Source organism: Mustelus asterias, unplaced genomic scaffold (genome assembly GCF_964213995.1).
Source record: "Mustelus asterias unplaced genomic scaffold, sMusAst1.hap1.1 HAP1_SCAFFOLD_210, whole genome shotgun sequence".
In the NCBI taxonomy this organism is placed as follows: domain Eukaryota; kingdom Metazoa; phylum Chordata; class Chondrichthyes; order Carcharhiniformes; family Triakidae; genus Mustelus; species Mustelus asterias.
Window position 1 is genome coordinate 445,698 of NW_027590197.1, and position 15,471 is coordinate 461,168.

Genomic DNA, 15,471 nt, shown 5'->3' on the forward strand with positions numbered 1-15,471 from the left:
TCTCTCTCCAGTGTGAACGCGCTGGTGTCTCTGCAGATCGGGTAAATGAGCGAATCCGTTCCCACACTCAAAGCAGATGAATGCTCTTTCTCCAGTGTGAACCAGTCGATGTCGCTGCAGATGATATAACCGAGTGAATCCCTTCCCACACACAGAACAGGTGTACGGCTTCTCTCCAGTGTGAATACGTCGATGGGTTTGCAGCTCAGAGGGGGTTTTACAACCCTTCCCACAGTCCCCACATTTCCACGGTTTCTCCATGGTGCAGGTATCCTCGTGTTGCTCCAGGTTTGACCAGCAGTTGAAGTCTCACACGGAACAAGATTATGGTGCCCTGCTGTGATGGGGCAATATTGTTTACGGCTCTGTGACTGGGAAGCTCTTTCCACAGTCAATCCACGGGAAAATCTCAGTTGATTGTGTGTGTGTGTGTCAGTCCTGTTCCAGTCACACTGATGTTTAAAGACTGCTAAAGCAGGCAGAACAGATAAACATTTCTCCTTCTGGGTTCAAAGGCCGATAGCATTCAGGTCCCGATGAATTGAGTGAGTTTGTCAGATGTTGACGTGATGTTTGATTCGAGATTTCTGTCTGTAAAATCCTCACCTTCTGATATCCTGTAAAAGGAGTTAACAAAATTCATCATTTCAATACAGGATAGAAATTCAGAACAGACAATTCTCGTTTCTATGGAATATTCTTTCCTCTCTCATTCTTCAAAAGCTGTAAATCTCCATCCCACACACTCTCCCTCCATTCTCACTCTGCTGTATCTAATATTCACCCTCCCAATTCTCCTGAAGGTGCTGATTGAGGCTGATTGGCAGATCCATGCTCACTGCTTCCTGTCCTGGACACAGAGCTGAAAATCTTCAAGCTGACAGTCACATTAAAGTTTTACATTTGGACATAAAGCAGACTGATGGTATGTGTAATACACTGTATTACCTGGATACAGATACATAAAGAATGTGAGTAAGATCTGCATTTAGGCAGCGAGTGGTGACCTGGAAGTTAAAAATTACTCCAGAATGAGAAAAGAAATGGAAAGGGGGAGAAAAGAAAGTGTTTTACTCACAGATGTTGAAGACAGGAGGAAGGTTGAGTCTGTCTGAAGCTCAATCTTCATTCAGAGAGAGAGCAGCAGCAGCTTTGCTGGGCAGGAATGAGCAGCTGAACAAGCTCATTGTCCAACTTCCGCATTCAGACAATGGGGGAGCTCTGATTGGCTCACCTGAAGAAGGGGCTTGCAGCTCCGAAAGCTTGTGTGGCTTTTGCTACCAAATAAACCTGTTGGACTTTAACCTGGTGTTGTTCAACTTCTTACTGTGGCTGAAGGACCAGAGAACGTCCAGTCCTCCAACTTTCGATTGGTCAACACCTCGGCATGAACGTCAGGGGGTGGGCACTCCCCCGCACATGCGCAGCTTCCTCTCCACCTTGGATATGCGCAGTCCCGGGCCGGGGAGGAGGGGGAGCTCACCGAGCGGCTTTTTGCTCTGGCCGGAGCCACCAGCCGGTTGCCTGGAAACCTTGGCTCGAGGGGGAGGGGAACAATGGGTGGGGGCGGGGCTCCCGAGTCCCCCCGGCGGAGATCCCACCCCCTGACCTTGGGGGAGTGAAGATGTGGAGATGCCGGCGTTGGACTGGGGTGAACACAGTAAGAAGTCTCACAACACCAGGTTAAAGTCCAACAGGTTTATTTGTTCGCAAATGCATTTATTAGCTCGTGGCATTTGCGAACAAATAAACCTGTTGGACTTTAACCTGGTGTTGTGAGACTTCTTACTTGGGGGAGTGGACAGAGTAAAACCTCCTCCTGTCTCCAACATCTGTGAGTAAAACACTTTCTTTTCTCCCCCTTTCCATTTCTTTTCTCATTCTGGGGGAAAATGGGAACTTGCAGCAACTGAAGGGAAAGGAAGTGAATCCAGTCTGTACATTCCACACATTGTTAGTCCAGTCAGATAGACATATATCTGTCTGGCCGCCTGCATGGAGATTTCCAGCTCTCTGTGTCCTTACCCCAGTCCAACGCCGGCATCTCCACATCATGACTCTCCAGGACAGGAAGCAGTGAGCATGGATCTCTCAATCAGCACCTTCAGGAGAATTGGGAGGGTGAATATTAGTTACAACAGAGTGAGAATGGAGGGAGAGTGTGTGGGATGGAGATTTACAGCTCTAGGGGAATGAGAGAGGAAAGAATGCTCCATAGAAACTAGAATTGTCTGTTCTTAATTTGTTTCCTGCACTGACATTGGTGAATTTTTCAAACTCGTTTACAGGATATGAGAAGGTGAGGATTGATAGACCAAAATCTTGAAACAAACATCACATCAGCATCTGACACCCTCACTCAATTCATCGGACCTGAATATTATCGGCCTTTGAATCTAGAAGGAGAAATCATAGAAACCCTACAGTACAGAAAGAGGCCATTCGGCCCATCGAGTCTGCACCGACCACAATCCCATCCAGGCCCTACCCCCATATCCCTACATATTTTACCCACTAATCCCTCTAACCTCAGGACACTAAGGGGCAATTTTATCATGGCCAATCAACCTAACCCGCACATCTTTGGACTGTGGGAGGAAACCGGAGCACCCGGAGGAAACCCACGCAGACACGAGGAGAATGTGCAAACTCCACACAGACAGTGACCCAAGCCGGGAATCGAACCCAGATCCCTGGAGCTGTGAAGCAGCAGTGCTAACCACTGTGCTACCGTGCCGCCCAATGTTTCTCTGTTCTGTCTGCGTCAACAGGTCTTTAATATGAATGTAACTGGAAAAGCACCAAGGCACTGACACACCCGAGTGAGAGTGTTCCAGTGCACTGAATGGGGAAAGAGCTTTAACCAGTTACACAGCCTGAAAATACATCGCAGCATTCACAGTGGGGAGAGACTGTACCCGTGTTCTGTGTGAGATTTAACTGATTGTTTAACCTGGAGAGTCACAAGGACACCCGCACCATGGAGAAACCGTGGAAATGTGGGGACTGTGGGAAGGGATTCAAAGCTCCATCTGATCTGGAAACTCATCGACGCAGTCACACCGGGGAGAGACCATTTACCTGCTCTGTGTGTGGGAAGGGATTCACTCACTCATCCAACCTGCGGACATACCAGCGAGTTCACACTGGGGAGAAACCATTCACCTGCTCTCTGTGTGGGAAGGGATTCACTCGGGTATCCAACCTGCGGACACACCAGCGAGTTCCCTCTGGGGAGAGGCTGTTCAGCTGCCCTCAGTGTGGGAAGGGATTCAGTCAGTCATCCACCCTGCGGGCACACGAACGAGTTCACACTGGGGAGAGACCGTTCACCTGCTCTCAATGTGGGAAGGGATTCAGAGTTTCATCCCAGCTGCTGAGACACCAACAAGTGATCTTCGGGGTTGGATTCTGCTGTTATTGTTTCTGCTCTCAATTACATCCAGGACTGCATTTTGTTCATTCTCACAGTTGGTCAATGGGGAGGGTCGGGGGGTTTATTTCTGCTGGACTGGCCGGTCTCATGACTTTGCCTCCAGTGGGCTGATGCTGTTTTGAACCTTGTTGTGAATACCCGGTTTCAATTTTCACACGGATCACAGAGTAACAGGGTGTTAGGAATCGTAGAATCCCTACGGTGCAGAAGAGGCCATTCGGCCCATTGAGCCTACACCAACCACAATCCCACCCAGGCCCTATCCCCATAACCCCATGCATTTACCCTAGCTAGTCCCTCTAACACTAAGGGGCAATTTGCCATGGCCAATCCACCTAACCCACATATCTTTGGACTGTGGGAGGCAAACGGGGCACCCGGAGGAAAGACATGCAGACACAGGGAGAATGTGCAAAGTCCACACAGACAGTGACCAAAGCCAGGAATTGAACCCAGGCCAGCAGTTAAGAGATATTTATTCAGCATTTTTGTTTGGAACACCCCAAATGCCCATCCAATTTCCTTTGTAATTGTTTATTGTCTCCACTTCCTCCACCCTCGTAGGCAGCGAGTTCCAGGTCATTACCATTCGCAGCTTCGAAATATTCTTCCCACATCACCCCCCGCCCCCGCATCTCTGACCCAAAACCTTAAATCTGTGTCCCCCCTTGTCCTTGTCCCATCAGCTAATGGGAACAGCTTTTCTTTGTCCACCTTATCTAAACCTGTCAGAATCTTGTCCACCTCTATCAAATCTCCCCTCAACCTCCTTTGCTCCAAGGGGAACAACCCCAGCCTGACATTGACAATAAAGAACAAACTAACAGAATATGTTAATACCTGAAATCAAATGGGAATGTTTAATTTCTGTTTTAAAGATATTGTGAATATATTGTCCTGGAGAACAAAGAAATTGGAATAACTCACTTTGGGTGTGGTTGAATGGAATCATAGAAATCATAGAAACCCTACAGCACAGAAAGAGGCCATTCGGCCCATCGAGTCTGCACCGACCACAATCCTACCCAGGCCCTACCCCCATTTCCCTGCTATTTTACCTGCTAATCCCTCTAATCTACGCATCCCAGGACACTAAGGGGCAATTTTAACATGGCCAATCAACCTAACCCGCACATCTTTGGACTGTGGGAGGAAACCGGAGCACCCGGAGGAAACCCACGCAGACACGAGGAGAATGTGCAAACTCCACACAGACAGTGACCCGAGCCGGGATTCGAACCCAGGTCCCTGGAGCTGTGAAGCAGCAGTGCTAACCACTGTGCTACCGAATATATCAATGTGGAATCCTGGTTCATTCCAGTGAAAGTCTGGAATGTGTCGATCATAGAAATCATAGAAACCCTACAGTACAGAAAGAGGCCATTCGGCCCATCGAGTCTGCACCGACCACAATCCCACCCAGGCCCTACCCCCATATCCCTACATATTTTACCCGCTAATCCCTCTAATCTATGCATCCCAGGACACTAAGGGCCAATTTTAGCATGGCCAATCAACCTAACCCGCACATCTTTGGACTGTGGGAGGAAACCGGAGCACCCGGAGGAAACCCATGCAGACACGAGGAGAATGTGCAAACTCCACACAGACAGTGACCCAAACCGGGAATCGAACCCAAGTCCCTGGAGCTGTGAAGCAGCAGTGCTAACCACTGTGCTACCGTGCCGCCCACGATATTCATCGATGGGATGAATAAGTTGATCACTTTCTCTGGGAGATATTTACATCCTTGTCCATTGTTCGAGGGGGTTCAGGACAACCTGGGACTAAAAGATTAATGTATCAGAATAGGTTAATTTAGAGTATATAGAATATATAGAACTTAGAATATATTAGAGAATATAGGATATCAGAAGGACGTATTTTACACAGAGGGTGGTGGGGGCCTGGAATGCGCTGCTGGGCAAGGTGGTGGAGGCAGACACACTGGGAACGTTTTAGACTTATCTAGATAGCCACATGAACGGAGTGGGAATGAAGGGATACAAAAGAATGGTCTAGTTTGGACCAGGGAGTGGCGCGGGCTTGGAGGGCCGAAGGGCCTGTTCCTGTGCTGTTTTGTTCTTTGTTCTTTTTTAATCACAAAGTACCTGGAGTTACAAAGATACTGTTTGCATAGAAATACATATAACCATTGTTAGAGAATTTAAACATGTATTTTTGAAAACATATATTCTGTATTAAAATCATACACCTTGGCTAATGACACTCTAAGGCATGATGGTATATAGCAAGGTAAGAAGAACCACATTCTTTGAAAACAATACAGCTACTGAGTGAAGCAACAAAAAAAACTCTTATCAGTGTTGGCTCTAGACAGTACAAGCTTCCCAGACAATTGAATGAATAAGAGCATACCGTTTTCCGATAAAGAGTTGCTAAGAGAGTTTCCGATAAGGAGTTGCTCGGACACAGTGGAAAAGCACTTTTGAATTTATGGACCGATGTATTCTCATGCTGCCAGAGAGTGACATGTTATTGGCCAAGGTAAATCTAGACGAATAATGATTGGCTGATGTCTGGCTGGGTGAGCAAAGTGGGTGGGGAAATGATTTTTGAAAGTTGTATAATTGTAATATTGGAAGCAATGGGATTTAGAATAGTTTGGCTGCCCCAAATTATTCTCTGATGCCCCTGGACCAGGCCTGGGCAATAAAGCACGTATTCAACAGAATTACTGTCTCTGTGAGCTCTTTGTATTAGCTGAGTTGTAAATCAGTGAAAGCCAGCATAATACTTGGTCTCTGAAACGTTTCGACATCCATGAACTTTTTAAAAAAGAAATCCACATTTGAAAGCCGGCCACGACACGAAATATCAGCACCATAACAAGGGGAGATAAGAAAGACAGACACTCACTTTGATCTTTTCATCAGCACATCTGAGAGTTAAGAATGTGTGACATGATTTTGGGATACCGGAGTGAGTGTGCAGATGTGATTTGTTACATGTGAAAAATAGCAAGCCTAAATTCATGGTGAGATGGAGTGAAGAGCGGGTTCCAAACACACACAGCTACTTGAGACACAGCAGGAGATGAAATGGTTAATGTGGCCAGGGCATTGAGACAACATTGTGACATCATCAAGGCATTGACACACACTCCAGAGAAACTGAGTTCAAAACAATCAGGATCCAATTAAACACAATACACATGGACAGAAAGTGAGGAAAATTAAAGTAAAATGGATCATATAATGGATTGGGACAATTAAGGACTTGGGAGAAATAATACTGAGTAAGAACTGTCCAAAAGTTGGATAGGGGTAAAGAGAGCAGGAGAATCTTTTACATCTTTTATGGACTAGTAACCCAGAACTGACAGCGCTCCTTCAGGAGTAGGAAAGATCGAGTAGATGTGACCCCAGGCGGGACAGGAACAGAACTGGAAAATAACGGAGTGGAATTGAAATTGTCGAAATGACTGGACTAACAATGTGTGGAATGTACAGACTGGGGAACAATGGGTGGGGGCGGGGCTCCCGGGTCCGTGCGCCTGAACCCGGAGACGTCACCGCGGAGCAGAGTGATTGCTATTGGCTGATTGAGGCAGGGCTCCATTGTGCCGTCACAATGACTCAGAGGGGCGTTCCCAGCACGCAGTGTCACATTGGCAGCAATATCACTGGTTACAGAAGCAGCACACTGCGGATTGGACACCAGCTCAGCGCGGCTGGCGGTCAAAGCCCCGCCCACCCCACGTGGGCTCGGGTTCCGCCCCCTCATTGTCTACATGCAGGAGATTGACCAATGGGAACGTGTGAAGGACCGGATGGGCGCTGGGCCTCCAGCCAATCAGAGTCCGGGTCTTGTGTCCATGCGTGCACCGAGCTTCTTCCATTGTTCTCCAGCTAAACTGCTGCTCCTCTCTCACTGAATGCAGATTGAGCTGCAGACAGACTCAAACTTCCTCCTGTCTCCCAACATCGTGAGTAAAACACGTTCTTTTCTCCCCCTTTCCATTTCTTTTCTCATTCTGGGGGGAATTGGGGACTTACAGGAACTGAAGTCAAGGAAGTGAATCCAGGAAGGTGCAGACTCTGGAAAGGTTGGCCCAGGTCCTTCGAGCCTGTTCTGCCATTCATTATGATCATGGCTGATTGTCAAATTCAATATTGAGATCCCGCTTCACCCCCCACCCCATCCCCCGCGACATCCATGTCTCTTGATCCCTTTAGCCCCAAGAGCTATGTTCAACTTCTTCTTGAAATCACACAACATTTGTCTCTCAACTACTTTTCTGTGGTAGTGAATTCCACACATTCACCACTCTGGGTGAAGAAATTTCTCCTCACCTCATCCGAAAAGGTTCACCCCTTATCCTCAAACTATGAGCCCTAGTTCTGGCCTGCCCCACGAGCGGGAACAATTTTGAATCTACCCTGTCTAATCCTGTGAGAGGTTTATACGTTTCTATGAGATTCCACTCATTCTTCTAAACTCCAATGAATATAATCCTAACCACCTTAGTCTATCCTCATATGATAGACCTGCTATCCCAGGAATCAGCCTGATAAACTTTCACTGGACTCCCTCTTGTGTAAGACACACCCTTCCTCACAAAAGGAGACCAAAACCATAAAAGGATAGCAAAACTACATACAATACTCCAGGCGTAACTCAAGGGCAGCATAGTGGCACAGTGGTGAGCACTGCTGCCTCACAGTGCCAGAAACTTGGGTTTGATTCCCAGTTTGGGTCACTATCTTTGTGAAGTTTGCACATTCTCCCCGTGTCTGTGTGGGTTTCCTCCATCTGCTCCAGTTTCCTCCCATGGTCCAAATATGTACGGGTTAGGCTGCTTGGCCCTGCTAAATTGACCTTAGTTTCGGGAAGGGATTAGCAGGGTAAATATATGGGGTTATGGGGAGAGGGCCTGGGTGGGAATGTGGTTGGTGTAGACTCGATGGGCCAAATGGCCTGCTTTTGTACTGTAGGGATTCTATGAAGTCCATGTCAACTCTCTGTGGAGTTATTCTCCCCCACCACCCCACCCCCACCCTCGCATGCCGACCCTATAGTTAAGAAAGCCCACCAATCCTCTACTTTCTCAGAAGACGAAGGAAATTTGGCATGTCAGTTACAACTCTCACCAACCTTTACAGATGCACCATTGAAAGCATTCTGTCTGGCTGTATCATAGCTTGGTATGGCTCCTGCTCTGTCCAAGACCGCAAGAAACGACAAAAGATCGTGAATGCAGCCCAATCCATCACGCAAACCAGCCTCCCATGCATTGACTCTGTCTACACTTCCCACTGCCTCAGCAAAGCAGCCAGCATAATTAAGGACCCCATGCATCCTAGACATACTTTCTTCCACCCCCTTCCGTGGGGAAAAAAATACAAAAGTCTGAGGTCACGTACCAACGAATTCAAGAACAGCTTCTTCCCTGCTGCCATCAGACTTTTGAATGGACCTATCTTGCATTAAGTTGATCTTTCTCCACACCCTAGCTATCACTATAACATTACATGCTGCACGCTCTCATTTCCTTCTCTATGAACGGTATGCTTTGTCTGTATAGCGCGGAAGAAACAATACTTTTCATTGTATACTAATACATGTCACAATAATAAATCAAATCAAATCAAAATATTCAATGACCCTCAGCCTCCAGTGATCCCTGTGGAAGGGAAATACAAAGACTAATGACTCTAACGAGTGACTGGAAATATCTAAGGTAGCTCCAGTATATTAGTCTGTCTGAAGCTCAAGCTGCATTCAGAGAGAGAAAGGAACAGCAGCTTTGCTGGTCGAACAATAATGAGGAGATGCCAGCGTTGGACTGGGGTGGGCACAGTAAGACGTCTCACAACACCAGGTTAAAGTCCAACAGATTTATCTGGTAGCACGAGCTTTCGGAGCGATGCTCCTCGACTTATCTGATGAAGGAGCTCCGAAAGCTCATGCTATCAAATAAACCTGTTGGACTTTAACCTGGTGTTGTGTGACTTCTTATTGAGTCTAACAATGAGGAAATCATGCGGCCATGCACACGAGGCTAGAACTCTGATTGGCTGGAGGACCTGCGTCCATCCGGTCCTCCACACGTTACCATTGGTCAATCTCCCGCATGTAGACAATGAGGGGGCGGAACCCGAGCCCACGTGGGGGTGGGCGGGGCTTTGACCGCCAGCCGCGCTGAGCTGGTGTCCAATCCGCAGTGTTTTGCTTCTGTAACCAGTGATATTGCTGCCAATGGGACACTGTGTGCTGGGAACGCCCCTCTGAGTCATTGTGACGGCACAATGGAGCCCTGCCTGAATCAGCCAATAGCAATCACTCTGCTGGACTACCCTGAGGCAGCAAGTTCAAGATCCTCATCAAACACAACCCCCTGTATCTTAACCAACTGAAACAATCCTATCCGTTAAACACATTGTTAGTCCAGTCGTATAGACATATATCTGTCTGGCAGCCTGCATGGAGATTTTCAGCTCTCTGTCCAGGACAGGAAGCGGTGAGCATTGGAGGTGGTGGCATAGTGGTGTTGTCACGGACCCAGAGTAACGCACTGGGGACCGGGTTCAAATCCCATCACAGCAGGTGGTGAAATTTGAATTTAGGGCGACACGGTGGTACAGTGGTTAGCATTGCGGCCTCACAGCACCAGGGACCGGGGTTCAATTCCAGCCTCGGGTCTGTGTGGAGTTTGCACATTCTTCCCGTGTCTGTGGGGGTTTCCTCTGGGTGCTCCAGTTCTTCCCACAGTCCGAAGATGTGCGGGTCAGGTGGATTGGCAATGCTAACTTGACTTTAGTGTCAGGGGATGAGCGGGGTAAATACATGGGGATAGGACCTGGGATAGTGGTCGGTGCAGATTCGGTGGGCTGAATGGCCTCCTTCTGCACTGTGGAGATTCTATGATTCTAATTGATTCTATGATCTGTCAATCAGCACCTTCAGGAGAATTGGGAGGGGGAATATTAGATGTAGCAGATTGAGAATGGAGGGAGAGTGTGTGGGATGGAGATTCACAGCTTTTGGGGAATGAGAGAAGAAACAATATTATAGAGAAAGTAGAATTGCCGATTCTGAATTTCTATCCTGCACTGACAGTGATTATTTTTGTAAATTCCTTTCACAGGATACCAGAAGGTGAGGATTTACAGACAGAAATCTCAAACCAAACATTAAGTCAAGATCTCTCAGAGTCACTCGATTCATTGGGACCTGAATGCTATCGGCCTTTAACTCTCCAAGGAGAAATGTTTCTCTCTTCTGTCTACTTCTAAAGACTTTAAACATCAGTGTGACTGGGATGTTACTGAGAGACACACACATCCGAGTGAGAGTGTTCCATTGCACTGGCTGACCGTGGAAAAATTCAACTGATTGTTTAACCTGGAGAATCTCAAGGACACCATGGAGAAACCGTGGAAATGTGGGGACTGTGGGAAGGGATTCAGGTTCCCATTTCAGCTGGAAATTCATCGACGCAGTCACACTGGGGAGAGACCATTCACCTGCTCTGTGTGTGGGAAGGGATTCACTCAGTTATCCAGGCTGCAGACACACAATCTCACTCACACCCGGGACAGACCCTTTAAATGCCCTGACTGTGGGAGTGGTTTCAAAAGCACTGCAGAACTTGTAACCCACCAGCGCGTTCACACTGGGGAGAGACCGTTCAACTGCTCTTACTGCTCAAAGGGATTTAAAAGGTTATACACTCTGCAGAGACACCAGCGAGTTCACACTGGGGAGAGACCATTCACCTGCTCTGTGTGTGGGAAGGGATTCGCACAGTCATCCAGCCTGCTGAGTCACAATATAACCCACACCAATGAGAGACCCTTTAAATGCTCTGACTGTGGGAGCAGCTTCAAACGTGCTGCGGATCTGAGGGACCACTGGCGCATTCACACTGAGGAGAGTCCGTTCAGCTGTTCTCACTGCACTAAAAAATTTAGAACATCATCCACACTGCGGAAACATGAACGAGTTCACACCGGGGAGACACCTTTCACCTGCACCATGTGTGGGAAGGGATTCACTCAGTTAAGCCATCTCTGGAGACACCAGCGAGTTCACACGGGGGAAAGGCCATTTACCTGCACTGTGTGTGGGCAGGGATTCACTCAGTTAAACAATCTCCTGAGACACCAGCGAGTTCACACAGGGGAGAGGCCATTCACCTGCACCATGTGTGGGCAGGGATTCACTCAGTCATCCGACCTGCGGATACACCAGCGAGTTCACACTGGGGAGAGACCGTTCACCTGCTCTGTGTGTGGGAAAGGATTCAATGATTCATCCACCCTGCGGGCACACCAACATATTCACACCGGGGAGAGGCCATTCAAATGCTCTCTGTGTGGGAAGGGATACGTTCACTCTTCCGACCTGCAGACACACCAGCGAATTCACACTGGGGAGAAACCGTTCAGTTGCTCTCACTGCACAAAGAGGTTTAATAGGTCATCCGACCTGCTGGCACACCAGCGAGTTCATACTGGGGAGAAACCGTTCAGTTGTTCTCATTGCACAAAGAGGTTTCATCGGTCATCTGACCTGCTGAAACACCAGCCAGTTCACACTGGGGAGAAACCGTTCACCTGCTCCGTGTGTGGGAAGGGATTCACTCAGTCATCCAGCCTACGGGTACACCAGCGGGTTCACACCAGGGAGTGACTGCTCACCTGCTCTGTGTGTGGGAAGGGATTCACTCAGTCAGCAAACTTGGTGAGACACAGCAAGTTCACAAATGATTATAGTTCTGGGATTATTCTTGTGAATCTTTATTGCGCCTTTTCCGTTGTCTCTATTTCCTTTTCTAAATGGAGATCACAAATGTTGACGGTGCTCCCAGTGTAGTCTTGTGATGAAAATATAGACTGGTTGGTGAAATGTAGATAACAGGTAGAATTGATATCTAATGAGGACTTTATACTTTAGAATTGAATACAGGGCTCATTGTTACTAACGGGTAAAGAAGGGTTAAAACCCTTACCCAGAACCCTTTTCACACACACGTGGACATCTCTGAATCTGACACACACCAAATGGAACGTTATACAAGGGGCTGGAATTCACTGGAATTTCTCAACAACCTTTCAATAGAAATGTCCTGGTACAGACTGTGACAAAGGACACAACAGACAGCAAGAACCAGGAGGAACCTTTATCCCAGGGAATGTTAATGATCTTGTTCAGGACACCAGTGCCAGGCTTGTATCTATCTTTATGAGCACATAAAACAGTCCAAAGATGTGTGGGTTAGGTGGATTGGCCGTGCCAAATTGACCCTAGTGTTAGGAGATTAGCAGAGTAAATGTGTAGGATTACGGGAATAGGGCTTTGGTGGGATTGTGGTCAGTACAGACTCGATGGACCAAATGGCCTCCTTCTGCACTGTAGGGATCCTATGATTCTGTGAATACTATTAGACATGTTTCAGATGGTGATTATCTGTGTTAGTCTGCATTTATAAACCCATTAAATTCTGTTGTGGACTGAACAATATCTGCACAGTGTCAAAATACAAACGTTTCTTTCCTCTCATTGCATCCTAAACTACAACAGTTCTGATTTCCTGAAACATTTCAGGCTGAGGTCAGAGTGAAGATAATTTAGCTGCAACATCGAGGTTCAGATAATGTTCAGCAACAAACTGCAACCATGCAGATGTCCCTCACCCGAAATGAGAAAGTTTGATTAATGTTCCTGCCCGGTTTCAAACGTTCGCGTGTTGGGCGAGCGTGATAACCAGTACACTACAGAAACAACTAACTGCACCCGGGAGCCAATCGGCCTGTCTGCAATGTTCAACTCTCCTGTGTTGCTGCAGGGTCTGATGGTTCGACTGAGAACCCCTGTCACTTGATACAAGAAGACAACCGTTAATTTCCACCTAATGTCTCAACCTATCGTGAACTTCAAAATTTAAAAGCGTTCATCCAACAAATGTCTAAGGGAGCAATGATTTCTGCTCAATCATTAATGCATCATTCTCACCTTCGAATAATTTCAGCCAATTTTACCCAGTACTTGTTTCATTGAATCACAGAATTCCTACAGTGCAGAAAAGACCATTCTGCCCATTGAGTCTGCACCGACCCTCTGACAGAGGCCCCTCCACCACCCTATCGCATAACACCACACTTTTCTCATGGCTAATCTTGCTCACCTGAGGGGCAATTTAGCACGGCCAATCCACCGAACCTGTGCATCAGTATTCAACATTTAAAATCAATACACTTATTTAACAGATATGTCCTCATTCTGAACTGAACATCTCTGAATATGCAACATTGAATTGCAAATATGACTGACCAACAAAAGAAATCACGTCATTGGGTAATACACATCCCATGGTGCTTATTTGAGATTGGTCACAGTAAGCTTTTAACCAAAGTAAAATATCTTTTAGAAACATAGAAAAACGACAGCACAATACAGGCCCTTCAGCCCACAAAGTTGTGCCGAACATGTCCCTACCTTAGTGATTACTAGGCTTACCTATAACCCTCTATCTTACTAAGTTCCATGTACTTATCTAAAAGTCTCTTAAAAGACCCTATCGAATCCGCCTCCACCACCGTTGCTGACAGCCCGTTCCACACACCCACCAACCTCTGAGTGAAAAACTTACCCCTGACATCTCTGTACCTACTCCCCAGCACCTCTTGTGGCAACCATTTCAGCCCTGGGAAAAAGCCTCTGACTATCCACTCGATCAATACCTCTCAACATCTTATACACCTCTATCAGGTCACCCCTCATCCTTCATCTCTCCAAGGAGAAAAAGCCGAGCTCACTCAACCTATCCTCATAAGGCATGCTCCCCAACCCAGGCAACATCCTTGTAAATCTCCTCTGCACCCTTTCTATGGCTTCCACATCCTTCCTGTAATGAGGCGACCAGAACTGAGCACAGTACTCCAAATGTGGTCTGACCAGGGTCCTATATAGCTGCAACATTATCTCACGACTCCTGAGCTCAATTCCTCGATTGATGAAGGCCAGTACACCATCCGCCTTCTTAACCACAGCCTCAACCTGCACAGCTGCTTTGAGCGTCCTATGAACTCGGACCCCAAGATCCTTCTGATCTTCCTCTCTGCCAAGAGTCCTACCATTAACATTATATTCCGCCATCCTATTTGACCTGCCAAAATGAACCACCTCACAACTTATCTGGGTTGAACTCCATCTGCCATTTCTCCGCCCAGTCTTGCATCCTATCAATGTCTCGCTGCAACTTCTGACATCCCTCCACACTATCCACAACACCTCCAACCTTTGTGTCATCAGCAAACTTACCAACCCATCCCTCCACTTCCTCATCCAGGTCATTTATAAAAATCACAAAGAGTAAGGGTCCCAGAACCGATCCCTGGGGCACTCCACTGGTGACTGACCTCCATGCAGAATATGACCCATCTATAATCACTCTTTGCCTTCTGTGGGCAAGCCATTTCTGGATCCACAAAACAATGTCCCCTTGGATCCCATGCCCCCTCACTTTCTCACTTTTAAGGGAAGAGATTTAACAATGATCTGTTCGTTATACTTGAAATCACTTTATTCTGGGTGTGAAACATTCTGGCGCCTAAATCCCGTTCATCTATAGGAAAGTCTAGCAGAACTGCACTGAGCCTCGATTTCCTCATCTGCCTGAGTGGTTTTTCCAATTTCCTTATTATGATGAATGATTTTAAAAAGATGGTTTTGCACATTGTGCGCCATTTCCTCCAGTTCAGTTGAATTCTGTTCCTACATCTTATGGTCTTGACCTTCAACTTCTTCAACAAAAGTTGACTAGTTAACATTAAATTCTACAGAATATTTTCATTAAATGAGTTTAAGATAATTCATTGAAAAACTAACAATTTCTCATTAAATTGTACAAAACATTTTAATGGGTTTAAGTTACTTTTTAAAAGTTGGGAATTTTCCATATTAATACTATCGAAAATTTACTTCTCAAAATGGTGAAAGTAGTTTCTAAAAAGGTGACCAATACTTGTCAAATTCTGTAGAAGAATTTCTGTTAAACATGTTGGTGG

The 15,471-nt window shown here is 46.8% G+C and overlaps 2 protein-coding genes across 2 annotated transcripts in view; both read left to right on the top strand.

Annotated features, from left to right (window-relative positions):
- Positions 1 to 10,597, top strand: part of LOC144485660 (uncharacterized) — a 29,654-nt gene extending 19,057 nt beyond the window's left edge. The window contains exons 3-4 of the mRNA XM_078203758.1: positions 3,058 to 3,275; positions 10,548 to 10,597. Of these exons, the coding sequence (XP_078059884.1) occupies positions 3,058 to 3,275; positions 10,548 to 10,597 (268 nt within the window). The remainder of the gene's footprint in view (positions 1 to 3,057; positions 3,276 to 10,547) is intronic.
- A 228-nt stretch (positions 10,598 to 10,825) lies between these two features.
- On the top strand, positions 10,826 to 12,297 carry LOC144485661 (uncharacterized). The gene is made up of 2 exons (XM_078203759.1): positions 10,826 to 11,208; positions 11,347 to 12,297. The coding sequence occupies exons 1-2, from the start codon at positions 10,826 to 10,828 to the stop codon at positions 12,092 to 12,094; spliced, it is 1,131 nt and encodes a 376-aa protein (XP_078059885.1). The 3' UTR covers positions 12,095 to 12,297.
- The last annotated feature ends 3,174 nt before the right edge of the window (positions 12,298 to 15,471 follow it).

Excerpts from the sequence above, each read along its gene's own strand:
- LOC144485661 (XM_078203759.1), top strand. The coding sequence starts at position 10,826 with ATGGAGAAACCGTGGAAATGTGGGGACTGTGGGAAGGGATTCAGGTTC. Across the intron at positions 11,209-11,346 it reads TGTGGGAAGGGATTCGCACA|CTGTTCTCACTGCACTAAAA; the intron begins GTCATCCAGCCT and ends GAGTCCGTTCAG.